The 24,633-nt window shown below is 33.9% G+C and overlaps 1 protein-coding gene across 3 annotated transcripts in view; it reads left to right on the top strand.

Annotated features, from left to right (window-relative positions):
• Hsf (Heat shock factor) overlaps positions 1 to 24,633 on the top strand; it is a 209,748-nt gene that overhangs the window by 153,721 nt on the left and 31,394 nt on the right. For all 3 annotated transcript variants that reach the window (XM_090389708.1, XM_090389707.1, XM_090389709.1), the window contains exon 10: positions 22,049 to 22,091. In XM_090389708.1, coding sequence (XP_090245834.1) covers positions 22,049 to 22,091 — 43 coding nt within the window. The remainder of the gene's footprint in view (positions 1 to 22,048; positions 22,092 to 24,633) is intronic.

Below are 24,633 nucleotides of genomic sequence, written 5' to 3'. Positions count from 1 at the left end.
AAAATCACCAAGGAAAATTACCTCACTGTTAGGAAAGTTGGACTGGAGAAAATCAAGTTGCAAAGAGAGGAAGTCAAAGAGCTCCAAGTGATTAGTGGAGTTGGGAGAACGGTAGAGACAACAGATGAATTTGACACAATGAGGTAGAGAGATTTTAAGCCAGAGAAGATCGAAGATAGGAGATTCCAAATTTCCAAGTCTCTGACAGGGAATATCAGAACGGACATATGCACAAGTACCACCTTTGAGGCGAAAGGAATCATACAGCGAATAATTTGGGCATCTGAGATGAGCAGTAGTTGAATCAACCGATAGCTGAGATTCTGTCAGAAAAAGTACATGGGGTTTGGCAGACTGCAAGTGGAAATGGACATCGTTGAGATTAGAATTGAGACCACCTATATTTGTGAAATGAATTAGGAAGTCCTTGGGAGGTTTAGCTCTTTTCGCAGATAAGCTTGCTCTATTATTTTGACAATTCATGGTGTATTCAATAGTAAGAAAAAGTGGGTGGGACATGCTGTATGAAGTAATGAAATTTTTGGATATGGCTTAAATTCTGCAAGTTGCAGCGTCTAGAGATTAGGCACCTGCAAGGCAATCTGATTGAGGTGTATAAGGCTTTGAATGGTTTGAGCAGGCTCGGTGCTGATGAGATTCTTCTGCTTGCTCGGATTAACCTCAGGGGGGCATAAATTCAAATTGAGGAAAGACAGTTATAGAATAGATTGTGTGGAAGTTTACCTTTAGCCAGCAGATAGTTGATTTCTGGAACAGAGTTCCATCTGTTTTTGTGGAAGTTGATAGTTTAAATAAATTTAAGGCTGAACTAGACAAACATTTGGAGTGACCGGATGGGTGAGATGGAAAGTTTTTTTTTTTTTTTTTTGGCTGATGCTAAGCTTGCTTTCTTACATCATATGCCTGAACTAGGGCTTGCATAAAACCGAGAAATTTCAAAACCGAGTTTAACCGAAGTTTACTCTTAAAACCGGTTTTAAAACTGATTTTCTCAGACTTAGGGAAAATAATTAAAAGCTTATAACACAGGTATTTATTTTATCTTGGGTAGATTGTACAAATCGTAATCAAATCTTTTAAACAAAATCTATCACCTCTTATAGTAAAAAAAAATAAAAATTAAAGTGCTCCAAAAAAAAATAACCAGCTTGAGATTATACAGAATTACAAATTGTATTCAAATCCTTTGAATAAAAACTATCTTCTCGTATAGTAAACAAAAAAATAATAAGCCCTATAATAATAAAAATAATAAATAAATAAAAATAATGTGAAAAAAAACAGCTTGCGGAAATTACTTTACTATTTATTGCTCAGCTTTTTTCTGAAAATGATCCTTTAAAAAACACAGTACAGTAAACCCCTGCTATTCGCGGTATCTGTATTCGTGGTTTCGCGTATTCACTGTCGCTGACTTAATATAAAATGAAACCTTAAAAAAATGTGAATTTTAAAGTGCCGTGAACATTTTCCGCCATAAAAAAACATGGGCGTGACTAAAATTATCTTTCCCGGTCAAAACAGCGCTCAGTGGGTTGGGGGGAGAGGGGTGACAAAATCACAAGCGTGGATGTTTCTCGCTAATCCTTGTTCAGTATGTGTTATGCGTTTGCCATGGAAGGTTTCGTCGTTTGCTTTTAATTTATGTTTATAAATTGAATAAATTTATCAATAAATTTATTCAATAAATTGAATTAAATTGAATAAATTTATCAATTTATAAATTGATATGAACATGTCAGTGCCAGGTTTGGGGTTATAAATGGATATGCTTACAAAAGTGATAAATCTACCGTTTTGCAGTGTAAAACAGACTTTTTCGAGTGTGTTAACGGAAGAAAGTGACTTTATTGTGGACAAGTTCTTTCTAACCCGTACAAAAATATGGCTACAAATAACAAGGGAAATGTGAAAAGATCAAAGAAGGTGATGACATTAGCGAATAAAATTGAGTTATTAGACAAAATTTTTAATGGTGAAAGTGTCTTCTCAGTGGCAAAACATTATAAAATCAATGAAACGGTACGATCAATCAAAAAATCGGAAGAAAAAATCTGCCGTAGTGTCCGTGAAAACGCGCTAATTGTTTCAAAAATTTGCTCTGTAACTCGTGATGTTAAATTAGAAAAAATGGAAAAGGCTTTAAATCTGTGGATAGAAGACCAACCTCAAAATAAAATTTCGTTAAGTTCACTCATCATTCGTGAAAAGGCAAAACACCCTTATCAACACTTTAGCGAAACTGGTGATAGCACTGGCAGGATAAGTTTTTTAGCTAGCAAAGGCGCTGGTTTGAAAGATTTGTTTGAAATTTCTAATAAATATTACATTTAATATTAAATTGTTTCTTATTTTCATTTCGATGCCATATGCTTGCATTTCACTACGTACATAGTCATATTATGAAGATACATATAATACATACATAGACAAAATTTTAGACTAGTTTTTCTTATATATTTCATACTTTGGAACAGAACTCCTTTATTACTATGGGAGCCATAACTCAGTATTCGCGTTTTCGGTATTCGCGGCATTTCTCAGGAATGTAACCCCCGCGAATCGCGGGGGTTTACTGTATATTAAGCATTTTTCCTGATAGACTTGATCTTATTTTTGTGTTAAAGTGATCGAAAACACTCTCTCAGATTGGACACTTCTTGGTTTAATGGTCAGCAGTGCTCTATAAACTTTCTCCAGCTTTTCACTTCTACTGCTAGTTGCCTCCAAAATTTTAAATTCTTTGCTGATTTCCAATTCACTTGGATATTTTGAAGGCTCTTCAGTTAATATCTTTATTACACTATGATACTCTCGCATGAGTGTATCTCCAACATCGGAACTAGACAAGTCTTTGTTTTCTTCTAAAAGAACAGTTCGTTTATTTTCAGTTCCTTCATTCAATGCTAAGACTCCTTCCGAATGTTTTGCAAATAATCTCTGATAAATCTCTTCAGCATGCTTTTTCCAAACTTGCTTACTTGGAATATCAAAAGTTCTTGAACGTGAATCTTCTTTCCTAAACTTTTTGGGGTTGTGTAGATAGCTCAGCAAAGCCACAGTTTGGCAATTTCGTCTTGCATTGTAATGTTGCAAAAGGCTTTGGTGAAACTTTAAAGCAAATGGGTTTTCTGCTGTATCAAGCTTAGCAAGCAGAAATTCTATTGAAGACTGCCTTCAGAATCATTTCAACTGGTCGCAAAGTTTCACATAGCAATTCAAGTGTTTTCCAGTCATCGTCAGACACAGCTTCAGTTGACAGTACTACACAGAGCATTTGGAATGCAATTTTTCAATTTCAAAAATCTCTCAATCATATAGAATGTGCTATTCCACCTAATCTTGCAATCTAATATAAGTTTATATTATTTCCCATTAAATTTTGTAAGATGTCATTTTTGGTAGGCGATTTTCGAAAAAGCTTGCAAAATTTTCTTACTTTGTTAATAGTTTGTTCAAACTGGCCATTGGATTGAAGAAATAAATGAGCTCATCGGTAAAGTCGGTTTGATAAAGAATGCCTTGCTGTCTTTCTTCAACTTCATCATCACTACTTTCTTCATTATTTTCATTTTCTTCATTGTCTTTGGGAGACTCAGAGACTGTGGCACCATAATTGATTGATTTTTCATAAAGTACATCTATAACTGACAGATGTATACAATGGGCTATACATTGTTGATGATTAGGCGTAATTTGCTTGCCGAACTTAATCATCATTGCTGCTCCATCGGTGGTGCAGGCAGCAATATCCTCATCCAAGTTCAAACCAAATTCCTTCAAGTGTCCATTCACAATTTGCTCAGTTCTTCTGCTGTCAAGTGAACCATTAATCTCAATAAGACCTAACGACCAATGATTGTCTTTTGAATGCACATTTATATTCATATACCTTTTATTTTGTATAGATGTATATTCGTCTAGAGTCAATGAATACCGTGCACCCAAAACCAATGAATTTTTGAAATGCCGAATGAGTTCTTCTTTCTTAGTTTTATGATAATTCAGAACCATATTTTTAATTCTATTCACTGAAGCTGGTGGTAATTTATCTTATTTATTTCTCTGAAGGTGTGAAGGCTTGATTGTATAAACTCACTCTTGGCAATTGAATTAAAAGAAAATCCATCTAAAGCAGCTAATTTTGAAATCTCTTCTTCCATAGATTTTTAACGATAAGTTTTCTAATGTTCTTACCATTTTATGGGCGGTTCACTGTTATCTTGTTTAATGTCAATCTGATGCATTTTCTTTAAATGCAACATCAAAGATGATGTAGATCCTCCAGACGACTTCATTATCTTCTGACATTTCGAACATTGTGCTTCATCTTTGCTTTTTCGAGCAAAATAATTCCATACATTTGATTTCGTTTTGGCATATTAAGAGTAATAAATATTAATTAGTAGGAATTTATATCACCGACAATTTTAAATAAATATATTGAAGATAACAAAGGCACAATACTATGCATCACTCCCGCAAGCACTGAATGAAGAGCCTAAATGAGGCAAGTTTCAAAATTTTCACAAAAGAAATTTTTTTTTCCTCAATTAAATCTATTGTATTTTCAAAAATTATATAAAAGCTAAATTTGATGAAGCTGCTTTTTGGAGACATTTTTTGATCGCAAATTTAATAGGAATAAAGAAGCAAAAAACTTTCTACGATTGAAATTTGATGCAATATTCAGTGAATCTGTTTCTAGTGGGTAACCATCAAAATGGCACGTTCCATAACTTGCCTGGCGAACAAGATAGATAGAAAGGAGAAATGTTGAGCATTTTCCTTTATGCTATCGCTCCGACTCACTCAGTCGAGGCGCCTCCGTAGCCAGGTGGGAAGGAGCAGCAGTGCGTAGCACACATGCTTCTTGATTAGACCGGGGTTCGAGCCCGTCACCACCAAATACGGAGGATGCGGAAAGGTCAGGGAATGACCACCGCATATCCCGGAGCAATATGGCCTTAGTTGCTAATGCTCCTAAAAAAAAAAAAAAACACTCAGTCGTAAATGAGTACACCTGTATTGTGTCATACAGGTGGGAAGATAAAAGGTACCCTTCCTAGATTTGGGCCACTTGCCCATGAGATTCGTACCTTAAAATAAAATAAAAAACATGTTTAAAACATAAAGCAGTTGAACGATCCAGACAAACGAACAAACAAAAGGAAATGTGCTTAACAAAAAACTATATTCGAGGGCTAACTAAGAAAATATTCGAATCCAGTTATAGAAGCTCGGTTTCGATTTTAACAACTCAATATGAAAACCGATTTAACCGGTTTTATAAAACTGGTTTGCAAGCCCTAGCCTGAACTAATGCTAATATCAACATTAGTTTTCCTAACCAGGAGTTCAAATTCAGCCATTTTATTTACAACACTCCTGACATTACTATAGACAATTGAGATTAAGTAATCGTCGTCTACAGTTTACTACCCTGACAGAACTCTAAAATTATTTAGGTTTCTATCCTAAGCTTTATCTTCTCCCTCATTTGAAACATTGCTCCTCTCAGAACATCTTATCAACATCGACTGTTGTGGCAACAAACAAGAATTCATGAGGTGAGTGCAAGCATTACTTTGACCCATATCATCAGATAAATGCAGATCTAAATTACACTTCTTCCCCCCCCCCCCCCCCAACTAGCAGTTTCCCTGAACCCTTAGGGTATCCTCAAGATACTGGCAAAAATTCTTGCACCACTTTTGTTCAAATGAATACCATTTCTGTCGAATAGATTCCTTCTCCCTACAAATGTGGTCCATGCTGATAAAAAAAAAAAAAAAAAAAAAATTTCTTCTCTAGAGTCTTGCATATTCACTCAAGTCAATCCACAAGGCTTTCAGCATATAATCCCTCCTAACTTGGAACTTTTTCAGCATAGTCCTATATTTACCCAACAGTGGTCTGGTTGTGTATGTTTAATATTATTAGTCCCCGCATGAATAATAATTCTCTCTTTACTTCCCTTAAAATCTTGGCAATCTGTTGATAACATCATCAATTGTTGCTCCTAGCAAACACACTCTGGTTCTGGACCACGTATCTTTATTACAAAAAATTTTACCCTAACCATTTCCCCGACAATAGCCTCCTGATAAAACTAAATCACCTTCGGCCAGAACAGTCTGCACTTGACTGTTCTTTTCTGGGTCTTGAATCAGGGGTGCATCACTTGGCAGGTCAGGAGATACCTTGAGTTCCTGAAAAGCTCCCCATTATATTTGTTTCTAGGACCAGCACTTGTTTCTTCAGTGACTCCAATTCTTGTAATGCACAAAGTTTTAATTTGAGATCAGTACAGTCCTTACATTGTTTGCAAAAAAGGAATTCTCAGATGAGCTCTGTCTGCTAAACCATCCTTAGAATATATTCGATCTTCTTTGGCTTAAAATCTCTCTACCTCATTGTGTCAAATTCATCTGTTGTCTTTACTGTTCTCCCAACTCCACTAATCACTTGGAGCTCTTCGACTTCCTCTCTTTACAACTTGACTTTCTCCAGTCCAATTTTCCTTGGTGATTTTAATGTTCACAACTCCAGCTGGCTTCTATTTTTGTAGTCACACCAACCCAGCTGGTTGAGATGCTGAGGCTTTTGCAATTTCTAATGACTTTGCACAGATTGTTCATTTACCTACAAGAATACCAGAAATATCCTAACTATACAGCCAGCACGCTTGATATTTTTCTCACAAATAACCCTTCTAAGCACATTGTCGAAGTGAGTGGTCCTTTAGGTACCTCAGATCACAACTTGGTGATTGTCTCTTCTCCAATGGAGCCCTTATCTCATAGCTATTCCCGACCTCCTATTGTTTGGCATTACAAGAATGCAAAATGGGATGACCTGCGAGATTTCTTTTCTTCTTTTCCTTGGTCAGATTACTGTTTCAAAACTTCTAATGTCGATGTTTGCTCAGATCGTGTCAGTGAAATTATTCTTGTAAGAATGGAATCCTTTATTCCACACTCCACTTTAAAATCTCGTCCTTTATCTAAAACTTGGTTTTCCAATAAATGTGCTAAGGCTGTTCAAGAGAAGAACTTTGCATATTGTAATTGGCTTGTTTCTAATTCTTCAGTTTAATTTTCTGCCTACACCAGAGCTCACAACAATTGTAAAGCAGTCATTAATCAGTCCAAACTAGATTTTGAACAAGCCAAGAGTAGAAAACTTGCTTCTTGACCTAATTGTAGCCGAGAATTCTGGTCTCTTGCCAAAGTTATTGGCCGCAACTTTGGCCCACATTACTCTCATCATGAATTGTTGAGGAGGCTTCCATCCTGCAGGGGGTTGATAATGGCTGCACTTTACTTTTTTTTTTTTTTTATTCCCACCTCTATCAAAACCTGATGGTTTTGTTGTCACTTCAGCCAAGGATAAAACAGAACTGCTAGCATCCCATTTTCTTGGTAAAACAACTCCCACCATTCCGAACACGCTCTGTTCAGTGCCTCCTGTGGTCTTCCATCAAAAGGATGTCAGAAGGATTTTGACGAATCTTGATGCTAAGAAAGCTCCCGGTCCTGATGGTATTTCTCCACTTGTTCTCAAAACCTGTGCTCCTAAACTTACTCCTGTTCTTTGCCACCTTTTTTCACTTTCTTATTCCAGAGGTGTTTTTCCTTCTGCTTGAAAATTTGCTCATATCCAGCCAGTTCCTGAAAAGGGTGACAAGTCCCTCCCATTCAATTATCATCCCATTGCAATTACTTCTACTCTTTCTAGAGTAATGGAGAAATCAATAAACTGCCAACTCTTAAACTGCCTAGAAACCTTCCGTATGATCAACGATAGCCAGTATGAATTCAGTGTTGACCCACTGGTGATATTCTGGCTTATGTTACCCATTTATGGACAAATTCAGTGGAAAAGTTTGGTGAAATACAAGCAGTTGTTCTTGACATCTCAAAGGCTTTCGATCGTGTTTGGCATAAAGGTCTTCTAAACAAGCTTCCATCTTATGGTTTGCCAACTGTTTTTTGTAATTGGTTATCCAGTTTTCTCTCTGATCGCTCACTGAGGGTGATGGTAGATGGCTCTCTGTCTTCTAACTTCTCCACTAGTGCTGGTGTCCCCCAAGGTTCAGTTCTTTCCCCCACTTTTTTCCTCTTGTATATTTGAAATCCTATCCATAGTTTTGTTGATGATAGCACATTGCATTCCACTTTCCATTTTGAGAAACCTTGCCCTGCTCAGTCAGCTTCAGCTTTCGAAGCTACTAATTCCTTAAATGCTAATCTTTAGGTAATTCTTCAGTGGGGCAAAGACAACTTAGTTGATTTAAATCCTTCTAAAACTCAATCTTGTCATATCTCGCAAAAAGATTCTTCTGCACCTATGCTTATCTTTGGTGACACCCCGATTTCTAGGCAAGTTGATATATCTTTTGGGGATTACTCTGACTTCTAATCTCTCTTGGCACATGCACATTACAGATATTGCTTCCTCTACATCTAAAAAACTTGGTTTTCTCTTTCGTTCTCTCCGTTACTTTTCTTCTAAACAGCTGTTCACTCTGTACAAATCGCAAATCCACCCTACCATGGAATACTGTTCCCACATTTGGGGTGGTACCCCCAAAATCTCTCTCAGGCTTCTAAATTCCATTCAGAAGAGGGCAGTTAGGTTAATTAATGATTCATCTCTAACAGAGTCTCTCCACTCTGTCTCATAGATATACTGTTTCTGCTGCATGCATTTTCTACAGATACTTCCATGGACACTGTTCTTCTGAATTGGCTTCTATAATTCCCACTCTCTCTTTCAAAACAGTCCGAACACATGCCACCACCAGCCAACATCCATTTACTGTCCAACTTCAAACTCACAGAACCAACTTTTCATCTTCCTTGTTTATTCATTCAACTGCCGTTTTCTGGAGCAAACTTCCTTCATATGTATTTCCTGAAAATTACAGTCTACAGATGTTCAAGTCTAATGTCAACAAATATCTTCTTTTGTCTTCTCACCCTGCAACGCAAGCATTGTACTGAGTGCTATAGGTTCTAATACCTATCGTGTTTGGGGTTTTCATAAAAAAAAATATAAATCTGTTCAAGCACCGTTGAAAACCTTGTGAGCAGCATGGCTGCAAGATCCCTACAGACATCTAGTAGAATCAGTAGCTAGATGAATAGTGGCTGTTATTCATGTGAATGGTGGCCCAACATGGTATTATCTAAGTGGTCATAATTTAGTGATCACTTAATGTATGTTTGAGAACAACATCAAGAATTAGGGAAACAGTTTTATGACTCTAGTAACCCAAAAGAAGTAGAACTTTTTTTTTTTTACCTCCAGAAAATGTTTAGAGAAATCACAAAATTGGTTGGTGAAGAGACAAACAATTATGCTATTAGCGTAACTAAAAATGTGTCTGGTGCTTAATAAGAAACAGCCTCCAAAAGAATATTTGTAAAATAATTAATTTTTGAAATCCACAGCTTTCTTTGAGATTATGGCAAGAGATTGATTCTTCTCTATATTAAGAATGCTACATTTCAGTTGTAATGAGGAACATATAAAAGGGGATTATATGTAGCTGAGATATGTGCTTGAATATTCTAAGAAAAGTATTTTCAGAACAATTTTTATCCAAGTGAAATCTTGCATATTGATGAGAATCTACTCTGTTCAAAAGATGACGGCGTAAAACTATACATTTCCAAAAATGACATAGATTTGTTGTAAATTAGTTTTATGTGATCTAAAGACGTTTACACTGGATTTATAACTGAAATACCTGTAGATGCAAATTTAGTTGTATGCAGTGCTTTTGTTATTCATTTTCTTCAGCCATACTTAGATAAAAGGCCTAGTCTATATATAGGTAACTGGTATATGAGTTCACTACATTCTAAGGAACTGCATGAAAAAAAAAAAACTTCTTGTGGTACTGTTCATCCTAGAAGAAAGAGAAAGCTGTATTTCGGTCTGAAAGAAAATTTCCAATGGATGCAACACAATCATCCAGCAGAAATATTATGATAGTACTATTCTGGATGGACAGAAGAGAAGCCAGAATGCTGTCAACATTTCTGGTAAACATGGTGGTCGACACTGCATAGTAAACAAGAGAACAAAATAAAATAAATAATGAAGCAAGAATGTGTAAATGTGATATGAGGCAGAGTTTAGCAGAGTGTGTGCACAAAACAGTAAAGTGTTACAGAAATAGTTTTGCATTTTATGGATGTATTTATTGAATGCCCATGCTCTTTATCAAGAGTACACTGGAAAAAAAAAATCCTGTTGTGAAGTTTCAGTTATCGGTAATACATCAACTTTTAGAAGATCACCACACTTTTCGAAAGGGAAGACATAGGGGAAATAAATGAAATAAAAACTAAGACACTAGTTACCTCATGCAAGAAAAATGCAATGAGGCACTGCAACGTTTGTACACATACCCTAAGAGAGGAAAAGAAAAGAATCAATGTGTTCAAAATGTGATACAGGATTATGTGTTGGACCATGCTTTTAATTGTGCTACGCTGTACAAAACCTTTGATTGTAAATGGTAATCTATTGTTTTCAAGTTACTGTTCTGATATTTTTGCAATATAAGCAGCAAAATATTTTTGATGTTAATAAAAATGATGGGCACTGTTCTTCTGAATTGGCTTCTGTAATTCCCACTCTCTTTCAAAACAGTCCAAACACGTGCCGCCACCAGCCAACATCCATTTACTGCCCAACTTCAAACTAACAGAACCAACTTTTCATCTTCCTCGTTTATTCATTCAACTGCTGCTTTCTGGAACAGCCTTCCTTCATACGTATTTCCTGAAAATTACAGTCTATAGAAGTTCAAGTCTAATGTCACAAATATCTTCTTTTGTCTTCTCAACCTGCAACGCAAGCACGGTACTAAGTACTATAGGTTCTAATACCTCTCGTGTTTGGCGTTTTCATAAAAAAATCTTACGGCATTGTTTTATAGCATTTTTCTTGTTTTCAGAAAATTCAACTTTTTTGCAAAAATAACGTGTAAAAAAACAATAGAATAAATGAAGCAGGATGTGTACAAATTCATTCTGAACAAAAGAAAAAGTTAGTCAAAAGACAAATTGAACTGTTTGCAACACATTTTTGAAGTTTATTTTAACCTGTGGAGCTGAGAACCAGGTAAGAAATGAAGGGATTGATCAAAATTGGAATCTTTTGAAAATGAGTGTTTTAAGAAAAATAAATAAAGCTAACTGATGGAAGTAATTGCAGTGCCACATTACAAATAAAGAAGTAAACATTCTTGGAGTACCTGATATCCTATCAAAGGTATATGGTGAAAACTTAAGATGGTATGGGCATGTAGAAAGGATGACAGCAAGGAGATTAGATTGAAGCAAAAATAAATGGCATTAAGTGAGAGGCAAAGTGAAAGGAAAATGGATTGATTGTTTCAAGCAAGCATTTGAGGAAAGAGGGCCTACTCTAGTTATGGCTGAAGATCTAACAGAAAATAGGATAGCATGGAATAAGATAGTAAATGGAAGACTGATAATCCAGAAGCACTGATATGAACTATCATAATAACATGCAGCCAATTAGTGTAAAAAATTTGGTGAATATTATAAAAATACTCCTCTGCACTATGTAAATACTCCTCGTCACTATGCAGTTAATCAGTTAATGATCATTTGCCAAATTCACTTAATCTTTTTGAAACCAGAAATATCTGTTGAGACACAAAGTTTTATTCCCTTTTTTAGTACATAGGATACCATGACTTTGTTTCCTCAGCACAACAAAATCCCCAATTAAACAAAATCAATTTTTTTTTTGCTTTTCGAATGCATTTAGCAGAAGAAGAGTCAGGTGTCAGTGATTATATAGTGTTTGTTACTCTCCATGACACTTTTAAAACAGAGTTCAGTATGGTGTCAGGAAAAAATAATCTGTTTCCTTATCCCCTATATTCCTGTTTTGTCTGTTGTATATGTGAAAGTTTGGCTGTGATCTTTGCAGTGTCCAACCTGACATGGACAGCTCTGACCTTGTATTTTGAATATCATGCTTGCTATAATCTTATTATGCTTACATGCAGTGATCTATATTATTTAATCAATAGGGTAATCAAGAAAAGATATATCAGTTTTGAAGGCATATATTTTTTTCTATATTGTGGCAACATTTGTAATTTTGGTGTCATAAAATGTATAAGACAGTTTGTTATGCAGACAATATATTCAGTATGTGATCCTTACACATCCAAGACAAAGTTTATCATAATTGCATTTCAGAGATGCCCTCCTCATCAGAACATTATCATTTTTACCTTTCATTTTTTCAGTGTGATATGTGGAATATTTCTGTAGATATTGTCTTTTGGGAATCTCCACAGGAAAAATCACAGAAATTTGAATATGGCAAATATGGTAGCCAAGTTCATCCATCTGGTTTCATATCATACAGAATATTGGTTAGAGATGATCCTATTGTTAAAATTTTCCTTCAGGAAATGAAGAACTAAATTCGCTGTAAGTCAGCTTGACGCAACCCGTTGGAACGAAGTGATCTTTTTGTCAGGAAACATACACATTGTGTCACCCAAGAAGGGTGACACAATTTTGGTTATAGAAAATTTCTTAAACTACAGATAATCAATTCCACTACATATACAATATTTTCAGGTTCCTTCATAGACTTCTTTTTTCTATCTGAGTGATTCTTATCATCTGTCACGGAACCAGATTGTTCAAACCTCTACTACCCTCAAAATTATTGATCTTTCTGGACCTTTTCTATAACCAAATCTCACTTTTAATTTCACACTGCACTGTAATAAAATAGCCAATTTGGTTTAAAAAAAATTTTTTTTTTTTTTACTCTGCTGGACAGCATTTTCTTTGAAAAATTTTTTTTAAAAATCAAACGCAATTTTATTGCAGTGCATAGTGTAAACTTAAAGTGAGATCTGGTTACAGAAGAGGCACAGAAAGATCATGTTTAGTAAAGAAGTTTGAACAGTGTGATTCTGTGAGAAACAACAAGAAGTGCATCGCTGAAGAAAGAAGCCTGAGGGCACCTGAAGTTATTGCCCTTGTACTGGAAGTGACATTCATAAATGTCACATTACAAAAGTAGATAATTTTGTGTGAGTTCTCTATCCCTCTTCATAGACAATACTACATTACTATAGATTGCCTCCTGAAAGAGTACTCCTGGCCACTTTGACTAATGTAATGTCTAGGAATCTGAGTTGGCATACTTTTGTGTATTCATATCTTTGCTGATTAATAACCCGATAGAGGAGATAAACTGTCACTACATAAGGTTTCCATTAAATTTAGTAAAATTTCTAAATTAATAATTCATTTTCTGCCCCTTAACCAGAATCATGCTATTATGCTATAAAAACTGAGTGATGAATTAATTAATTCCATTTAACATGGGTGTGAATATATAATTGTAACATGCAAAGTAGTAGACTCACCCAAGTTACAATTAAAATTGCTTTGTATATTACAAATAGATATTCACACTTTCGTTAAGTGGAAGATACTGTTATTTATTTATTATGTAAATAATTTTTTAAAAATATTTTGTAATATTTTTTACACCTAAGTTTTTTTTCTTGTGTGTGTGTGTTTTGCAAATTTTGATGTTTGCTTAATTTTTTATGTGCAGAATTTCCACACAGCTGCTTCAATTTATATTAAAGTTGCTTTGAAAATTAAGCTTGCTGATGACATTGAATTCAAACGTTAAGTAATGTGTACAGTGCATTACATTTCAGGCATATTCAATTTTTATTCCTTAAATTAATTACATTTTTTCTTTTTTGTGATTGATAAACATGAAAAGTAAATAACCACTGTTTTATTAATTAATTAACTAATAAGATATGAAAGCACTGGTGAGCTGTGAATATTTTAACAATGGGCTCGCACTTTTGCCGATGTTTTGATGTGAAACATCCTTTTGTCGGGGGGGGGGTATCTACTGGGTAAATCTTGATCAGTCATCCGTGGCGTCTGCCATAGGCGCTTCTTGTGCTCACACCACTAGTCTGTGCGAAGCACTCACTAGTAGTATGATTAGAGCACGTGATGCATTGTTTTGTGACCAATATGATATCTCGAGTTCTAAATTTTTAGAAATTTTGAATAGTGTGACGTCACAATCATACTTCCTGCAATTACTACTGCAGTAAGTATGATTGTAAGTATTTGTCATATGACTGCAACAATTTCTTTTTTCGTTACATTCCATTGTTAGGTTCTGTTTTCAGAGACATTTAGATACTTTGCAGTAGCAAGTATCTTACTTTAGTTATCATAAATCCATTGTATCTTGTCTTCCAGAAATTATGGAAATTTGCGAATGTTCAATAAAATATTTACAATACAAAAGCTCTTTTATTTCGTAATCAGTATATATAAATCAAAATATATAAAAGAAATGTGAAGGATGTTTCACATGAAACCATCTACCGTGCATGCTCGGCAGATGTGAAACTTTTTTATACTTCTTTTTTTTTTACAACTAGGAAAATATAATGGATACATTTTTTTTCATGATAAAATTTTAATATTGCAAAAAAAAAAATAGCATGAAAATATTTCCCATATCAAAATAACAAATTGTCACAAAACATTCAAGAACATAAAAAGAGATACACTATTACATAAAAAACAAACTGTTCTAGAAAAGGTATACAAAAATCACAGATTACATTCAAGAAAAATTTATTCTAAAAATTGCCATATAAAATTTACTTTATTAATATTTGTTGTCGATCTGCTTTGCTCAATAACTGAGTGATGATTACGGAGGAAAGATTTGACATAACGATCTGGATCAAATTGAAGCAATGGTTTTCCCTATAGAAATTAGATATATGGTCATCATATCTCCAACATGTTTAATTGTCAAAGATGTTATTTTTATTGTTACAATATTATTCATTACGATGAAAGCTTGCTCAGCTTCAGCACTGATAATCTCATGGTTTCAAGGATATTTCTGGCTTTTTTAATTGAAAAGGAAATTTCACTCAATTTTAAAGATAAACTGTCTTCGACAAAATCTCTAAAATCATTAACTTTTATTTCATATTTTATTAGAAAACTTAAAATTCTTATGTTTTTAATGCCATGGAGACGAAGGTTCTTCCCTATTCCACGATTTCGGGTAACATATGTTTAAAATTTCTTTCAATTCCTTTATGTTCAATGATATCATTATTTTCTTTATTTAATTTAAAATTACTCTGTTGCATTAATAACTGATCCTTTAAGGATAAAACAATGCAGTTTAATAACTTGTCACAAGGTAATTTTTTAACTGTATTCTTACTTTCGATATTGATTTCTTCAAATTCTTTCGACTTCAACATGCTCTCAACTTTAGCTTCATAATTTCCTTCAGAATTTTTCAAATTAGCAATAGCATTGATAGTTTGAATAATTAATTTATATGCTTTTACTATAGTAATGCTGCAACTTTGTAAAGCTTCTTGAAGGTGAGAGAGCTCCCACAAGTGTCAATCATTAGTGCTAAATCGTTAAATTCCAGATTTAAAAGAAGGTTTAATAATCCCGAATGTTTAACTTCTTATTCAAAATGATTGCATAAAGCGGAATAATTCCTCCAAACCGCAATTGTTGTCCACAAGCTACAAGCTGCCTGTCTGGACCCAAACACATGACCAACCTTTATAATTTCCACTTTCCACTTCAAGTTCTTCAGCAATCATCCTCAATCAATCGTGCTGGTTTTTTGGAGATTGGTAATATAATGCATACAGTTTTTTTTTTTTTTTTTTTTTTAAATTATTGCCTGTATGCTATTATTTAACCTCAGGGGCTCACATCTAGTGAGTATGGGCTTGGCAAACCCAGGGTCTTGAGCTGGATATCATCATTCTTCTCTCTCTTGCTTTCTTGGTGATTCCCTTCTTTTCTCTCTCTCTCTCTCTCTCTCTCACTCTCACTCACTCACTCACTCACAGGGTAGGGTAACTTGGGGAATTTTTTTTGGCTGGTGCAGCATAAGCCTCAGGCTTCCTTGCACCATATGACTAATAATGATAATGTTTTGGAACGTTTTCTTCACAGTGACTGCCTCGATGCAGTTTTAAAATCTGCCAACATTTTATCTTTGGAAAGTTTATGTAATATCTTAGTTGCTGTCACTCCCCACCCCCTTCGACGTCGCTACTGTCACTAGTTCTTTGAATACTGTCTAAGCTGTTGGAATCACTCAGATATTCAGCTACTGTGATCATGTAAATTTAGACAGAAGAAATTTACCGAAAGACATGGATCACTCACTTCTCCGAAAAACAGATGACTGCTTTCATGAGAAGGGGATCCACAACACAGGTTGACCAGAGGCTATTATCCATGTCGGGAATACGCCTTAATCTTCTGATTGGCTGTGGAAAGCATATTGACTAGCGCAACCAGAGCCGGCCCGAACAAAAGCGGGGCCCAGTGCAAAGTTGACTTGCAGGGCCTTGATACAAATTTCGTACAACAAAATAATTTATTGCATTTTGATATTTATTACATTGCACAAATTGGTTTAGTAAGGATTACATGAAAATGATAAATAATTAAATTATTTTAATAAAATTAACATTTTAATCACAAAAAAATCTTTAATAAATCAAATAAGAAAAATAATTGCTTCATATACTTATAAAATACAATTTGGTATGCTACTTAATTGAATAAGATCACAATATGTGATTTTTGTTTCATTTTCTTACATGTTTTATAGCAAATTCGTTGATAATATCATCATAATTTAGTTTTTTGGCTATTTCGGATTCGATAGATAAAATGGCTAAGGAGGTAAATCGTTCTTGACTAATGCTAGATCTAAAGTTATTTTTTATTATTTTCAATCTTGAGAAAGATCTTTCTGCAGATGCGATGGTAATTGGTAAGGTTAATATAATTTTCAGAACAGTAACAAAATTTGGATACAATTCAAATAAATTATTTTTCTGTAAATATTGTAATATTTGTAATATTGTGATCCTGGAAGGCAAAACTCGACGACAAATTTTGATTTCATTAAATAAATCAATGCAATCAATATCATCTTATAAGGTCGCATTTAAGTCTTTGCAACATTTAAGAAGATCGTTTTCAGTCAGTTTTTGAATATTATCCGAATTATATAAAAAAACATATGATGTCTCATGTTCGTGATAAATTTTGAATCTTTTCTTAAAAGAAATAATCGCACTATCGATTATGACTAGAAAATATTGAATTCTGAAATATTCTTCGCCTGATGAAATAGGCTGATCGGCTCCTTCATAACAAAATTGCTTTGTTTTTCATCCAGTTCTTTGATTCTTCAGCTATTTCTTTTGCAGTTATTTCCTTTTAAATATGAATTTGCAGTACCGATATCTATATTTGAATTTTGAAATATCTTGCTCACAATATTTACTTCATTCAGTATGTCATACCAAATAACCAAACTTATTAAAAATTCAAATGAAGTAAGTTTATTTTCGATTGATTGGATTTCGGATTTCGTTTTCATGTCACTGGTATGTTCATAAAGGTATTTCAAAGCTAGAGAAAATTGTGGTACTTGGTATCTCACAGATTTCACACTTTCGAGGTGACATTCCCACCTCGTTTCTGACAGTGGCTTCTTTGGAGTAAGATGTTTGACATGCTCTTTTAATATATCCCAGCGTATCACAGAACTTGCAAAAATATTTTATATGCTTTGTAAAGTCCCAAAAAATGAATTTGCAAGAGAAGATGATTTTGAAATGTCTCCAAGAACTAAATTCGAATTATGACTTCTGCAGGGCATATACTGTGCTTTGGAATTCTTTTGCAGGATAAGTGCTTGCACGCCTTTATATAAACCTCTCATATGAGCTCTGTTATCGTACCCCTGTCCCCAACAGTTCCCTAAATCTAATTCCTCCTTTTCTAATATGCTTTCAGTTTTGGCTGATAACCCTTTTCCTGTTGAGTCTTTTACTGTTTCAAAACAAATCGTCCTTGTATACTCACATCACTTTCAGAGTTATCTACATTAACTTATCTTAAAATAACAGATAATTGTTCTTGATGGCTTATGTCTGGAGTGCAATTTAATAAAATTGTGAAATACTTAGCTTTCTTAACTGTATTTATTATTTCCTTTCTAACGTTTTTAGCCAAAGCAGAAATCAGTTCATCTTGTATTCTATGAGATAAATAGGAACACGATGCTGATTCTACCCACCAATCCAAATGTTGTTTCATGATTGGGTCAAATCTTGCAAGTAATTCTATGAGACCTAAATATAAAATTGCAGCCACTATTTGTTCACAAACACATTTTAAATGCTGTGTTTCGTTTTTAATTATTTTTTCATGTTCTTTGTCAATAGTGTTTCCAAATTTCAAATTCTTTTCAAGTTGTAACAATTTGTACATAGCTTGTAAATGATATTCTGATCTTTCATGGCTTTGTAATTGCGAACTTAAATGTACCAATCGTTAAGTCCAGTTAAACACAGAGAAGTGGTATTTGAAGAGAATAACTTACACGTATAACACAATGTGGAATCTTTGTACTTTGAGTAGAGTAACCATCTTCATTCTTGACGTTCCCCATTCATTAATTTTCTTAAATAATAATTTTAAGAAAAACTTCTGTTATTTTTATCATTCGGAAAATCGTAGTTTTTTACTTGTGTCACGCTATTTTGTATGATAGCCATTCTAAATTTATCAGTTATAATTTCAGGCCAAGTACCAGGATCATTGATATCAACATTTTCGTCTTCATCGCTTTGTTGATTCTCTTGAAGCTGCGGTCCTCGGAATAATTCATCTTGTTCTTTGTTCGACGCTGACAAAAAATCTTCTGTCTGTACGTTTCCATCTGCTTCATGATTATCTTCCCATTCTACAGTTTTCTTATCATCGCTTTCCTCTTCATTAGGACGAGAGCTGGCTTTATGATGATCGGGATCGTTTTCGTGGATATCGCACGCCGTAATTTCATTTCCACCAGTTTGATCTAGTATTAACTGTTATTAGTTAACTTTTAATGTCAATGAAAAAGGCAACTCATACACCAACCATTAACTGTGAATTATGTGTTTCTTCAATTTGTTGCAAATTTTCAGTCTTTAAAAATTTTGGAAGGGAGTTCCTCTGTTTTTCCGTAATTTCTTCTCTCTTTCTTTTTTTCTTCAATTTATCAGAGCCACACATATACTTTCTTCCTTCATCTCTGTCTCTACTAGTCATGTTGCGAAATAGATACGAATATGTTATTTTTTTTCACACCTCGCGAATTGCGATAAAAACATACGATGTACGATCAGCTGTCATAATATATATATATTTGTATTTGTGGGGAATATTTATTCAATAATTTCAAATTAAACTCCAATAAATTATTATATAATTATTTTTTTTATTTGTAAGGAGAGCTATTTTAAATATATTATTCTGTGTTCTTTGGAGTATTCTTGGCGGGCTTTCAGATAATGTTAATAACATGATATTGACATTTTATTTCTTATGTATATTAAAAATATGGCCATTTTATGGTGATGTCGCTAGATTTTGCGACAGTATTAAAACAAAAAAAAATGAAACCATTTTTATTTTGCAAAATCAGCCAGCGGCACAGGGCCTTATGTGTTCGCCCCCCCCCCTCAGGCTGGCTCTGAGTGCAACTTATCAGTAGGTGGGATAGGCGGCTGCATTAGTTTCATGGGCACCATTAAAATTGCGGAGAGGTAATCCCTTTAACCCTTAATTCGCCCTTTCTAAAGGCCAGAGGTGAGGACAATATGTTCAAAGTTGTCCCTCGTAATCCATTCATTATATGGAAATTTTCATCATTCTGCAGAAACTATTTTAAATGTAATTACCAAGGGGAATTTAAAAAAAAATTTCTATAAAGAATTTCATTAAATAGAGGTCCGATTGTAATTAAATCAAAATGAAGCAATTTTAAAATGCATAACTGGTCCATTGCACCATTAAAATGCTGAGGATGAGGTCCTGCTTGCCCCACCGTAGTTCTGGCTCTGTATACTCAATAATTGAATTCAGGATTTCATTTGTAAAATAAATGATCGTTTCAACAATAGGCTCGCAACTTTAAAAAAAAATAAAATAACAATGGGCTCTCGTGAGCCCACTATAGTTCACCACTGTATGAAAGTAATTATTTTTTTTACATTGCTGCACATACCATACCTGACAATATAATATTTGCCCAATGTTTTATAATACTTTACATATTTCCTCTTGGATTTTTTAATTTAAAAAATTGCAGTGCAATACATATTTCACAGATCTTCTATGATTTAATAAAATAAACAAATAGCAACATTTACCTCAGTTATGGTATGTAGTCAACATTTTTGAAATATACTTTGCTTATTTCTTCCCAGATTTTAGTAATAATCGAAAAATAACATGTATTTCATGTTACTTTTTCTTCTTCACATTACTGCTGTAATTAATACAATAAGCAAAGAGTAATTAATTCTTGATTTATATATTTAGTAAACTGCAAACAAAATAAGCAACCACTTTGTATGCAAGAACAGAAAACTTTTCTTTTCTGCACATCTGACACTGTTGCCCATTAGTTCCCTTCCATTAGTGTATGGCAACAAACAATATACCTATAGGGGTATGTATGGAAAAAAAAAATAATTTCCAGATTTCTGTCTGTTCAATTTTAATGAAATATGGATTGGATCAACAAATCTTTCAAAAAGATCCAAACATAAAATATCATGAAAATCCATTCACAGGGAGTCGTTATTATGTGTGGGCAGGTGGATCTGGTGAAGACAATAGATACACACACACATACGTATATATGCAAATGCACCTAGATAATTTTATATTTCTGTATATTTTAAGAATAGTACAAATTTGAATGTATTTTTTTTTTTTTTTTTTACTAATTTAGTTTATTTTAAAAAACTGCTCGAGAGAGAGATAGAGAGATATTGCCATATGTTCAAAAATCTTGGCTAAAGCTTTGTCGCTTATTTTATTATGCCAGATTTTTTATATCGTGCTCAAGTTTTGTGTTTGCTGTTGTCACTGTTTCCAGTATCATTGATGTACTGACAGATCATTTTTCAGTTGTTCAGAAACGTGAAATTGTGGTTGAATCTGGTGTAGATAATAAACTTGACTGTTATTTAGTTTTTTGATCAAAATTGCCCTGATGATGATGTTTGGCTATTAAGATTGTTTCTTTTTTATGTGGCCACTACATAAACTTTCCTGGAAGTGGGTCATCCTCTAGAGTTTTTCTTCCTTCACTGTCGCATACATTGTTGGGCATGCCATACATTTCTTGATCTCCCACCTTTTCCACATGCTAGTGAATTTCTACTGAGACACACCCTTTGCTATAAGAAACAAACTCTGTATTGCTATTAGCTTGGAAACATGCATCCCGGTGAAAGCCATATTGTATTTGCTGATGCACATTATTCCTGCACGTACAGGACAGCCAGTGTGTCTTATTCTGTAGAAGCATTAGTATTAGTTCCTTAATTTACATTCATTGCAGTGTATAATTTAATTTTAGACCGGCTTGTTTTAATTTCACTCAGCTATTTACAAAGGGTTTTTTTTTTTTTTGTAAATGTTTGATTAAATGTTAATTGAAGATTATATCTGTGAATCTACAATTAAAATTCACATTAATGTTATGCCTATAAGCAAATATAATAAAAAAATATATTTCTTGATTTGGATTGAAAAGAATAACATAATAGTGCAAAGCATATATAAAAATTATTATTAAAATCACTGTTCACCTTAAATTTGATTGGAGATGTAATATACTTTTTTTTTATCATTTTATGTTTATGATTTTAAATTGTAAAACAAGATGCATTATATCTGGCATTAAAAATGATTGAATTTTAGGATATTTTTCTATATAAATTAAGTTTCCTAAATGGTATTTAACTATAATTTAACAATAATCAAAGATGGTTGTTAGATTATTTCTTTGAAAATATCACTAAGCAATAATCTTTCTGTAGGAAAAAGACAATGAAAATAAAATATCTCAAGAGACAATTGTTGGTAAGTTGTTTTATTTGTGATATTGATTCTTACTTCCCTTAAGTATATTGTTAATTCAAGATACCTTCCTGCTTCACTGATGCATGATAATCTTTACTCTAGTATTAACTGCTATTAGTTAACTTTTAATGTCAATGAAAAAGGCAACTCATACACCAACCATTAAGTTCAATTATTACTATAAACAAATGTTGATACAAAATAAAATCTAAAATAAATAAAACCGATAATAAAATGTGGTAACTGTATTTACAATAAAATAATATAAATTAAAACATTGTTATAATTTATATTTTATGTCAGTTTTATTATTATGTTTATTATAATTATGTTGATCGGCGCATGGATTCTGGGACCGTAAGTGGCTCGAGAGTTTGCAAATCTGCTCATCCGACAACAACACTATTAATAGGGAAAGAGGCATGTGTATGCATCCCCTCTTTGAAACTGTCGTCCTGAGTACGGATGAGCAGTTCCGTTTGACACGCTCCCGAGCTATTTCCGCTTCCAGTTCAAACCATGCGCTGGTTGAACCACGTGTGGAAGCACCGTGAGCCTGCTATTTAAGGATGTGTTGCAAGAAGCTTTGATACCGTTGAGGAAGGAAGCCGACGCTTCTGAAAGTTACAGGTTTTATCGCTTTTAATTACACATATGTTTTATAGTATTTTATTGTAATGATGTTTTAATTTATATTATTTTATGTCAGTTTTATTTTATTGTAAATACAGTTACCACATTTTATTATTGGTTTTATTTATTTTATTGTAAATACAGTTACCACATTTTATTATTGGTTTTATTTATTTTATTGTAAACATAATTTTCAGATTTTATTTTATTTTGTATCAACATTTGTTTACAGTAATAAATGAACTTAATGGTTGGTGTATGAGTTGCCTATTTCGTTGATATGAATTTTCCCAACCTCGGAGGCCTTTTTCAGGATAGTTAACTTTTAAATACACCTAAAATCTCTCCTTCCCCCCTCCCCCCGCCGCCATTTTTGATGGAACCCTAACTGGGAGAGTGAACCTATTCGGCAGTTTATATTATCTTGCATCTGTGAGTTTCCTAAATATGTGTGGACTTTGTATTGTCAGTTTTTGATAGAGGTAATGGTGGTATCATGTGGAGTGTGTTTCTTTATGAAATTTTGAAGTTTAGTAAAAAAAAAAAAAAAAAAAAAGAAATCAAACTAGAAATTTAAAAAAAATCAAATTCATAAAATATAATAAAAAATTTAATATAATAAAAAAATTCTGTTTGCTGCAGTTATCTGCATCTGTTTATGTATCATCCAATTCAGTTTCTTTAACTGTAGCTTTTGCAAGCCAAAGTCAGATAGATGACAGTGACTGAACAGATATAATGTCCTCAGATCGTGTGTGTACACACACACACACACACACAGTAGACTGTAAAAATATGACACCCCAAATAATGGCATATTCAAGATAATGGCACATTGAAATCGGATGTTTACATACAGTGCACGTCTTGCAGTGCCGGAAAAAGAAAACACCAAGTCACGTGATTATTACTGTATTTGTTTACATTTGCCATTTTGAAAGTGAATTCTGTACTTATAAACCTAAGTTAAAGCTTAGTGACAAAGAGAGGGAGAATCTTTTATTGCACCACCTTCAATTGTAACAGTTGCAATATCCTTCATGGCCAGGAGTTGACACTTACAGAGATAATGACAATGAGATATATTACAGAAATAAATAAATCGACATTAAGTGATATAGGATATTATTAAACAATTAAATGAAATTAGATGATACATTGATACATAATGGCATTAGGTTACATAAAATATTAAGATGACATGAAAATTACATTAAATAACAACTGGCATAATCTAACATTAAAATAAATAAAATGACACTTTATACGCTTGAAAGTCCCGATTTTTGTCTTCTCAGTTCGTGGGAGAGAACAAGATGAACAGAGGCAGTTGATACATATACCATCGGCTCCTTCCCCGGTATGCTCTGTAATTAACCGGAGCATTGTGAATGCAGGGCATGTTGGCTTGGATGTGATGAAGGGAAATCTTCATTTTGCAGACTGTCTGGACCTTTGACTATTCCTTACTGGAGGGGTGAATTTTCATGTGACTAGATGGTTTTGACAGTGCCCTCTGTATACACTGAGCGATTGGAGGGCATGATATGTTTGGGACCCAGAATCCCATGTCTATAGCATTGGTTACCAGCAAATTTTTTTAAGTCTGCAATGTTCTGGTTCGTCTGAGCATCTGGTAGGGTAGGAAACAATCTGATAAGTGGAGGCATGAGTGAAGAGGGCAAATTGTTGGGGTGGCTCTGAGCTGGGCAGGTGGAATCCTCCAGCCACAGAGATCCCAGAATGAAGGAGATGTGATGAGACCAGTCAGCATCTTTATCATGATTACCGGTCTTCTTTCTTCAGTGAGAGGGCAGCCTGGGAATTCCCAGGGTTGTGCACAAACTTGATATAATCCAAACTATTACATTAGGGGTCACCCTTAGAGTTAATTTATATACCCATGTGT

Source organism: Mastigoproctus giganteus, chromosome 2 (genome assembly GCF_048544385.1).
Source record: "Mastigoproctus giganteus isolate SK-2022 chromosome 2, ASM4854438v1, whole genome shotgun sequence".
NCBI lineage: Eukaryota > Metazoa > Arthropoda > Arachnida > Uropygi > Thelyphonidae > Mastigoproctus > Mastigoproctus giganteus.
The sequence above is the reverse complement of the archived record's forward strand: the minus strand, read 5'-3'. Positions and strand labels throughout refer to the sequence as shown.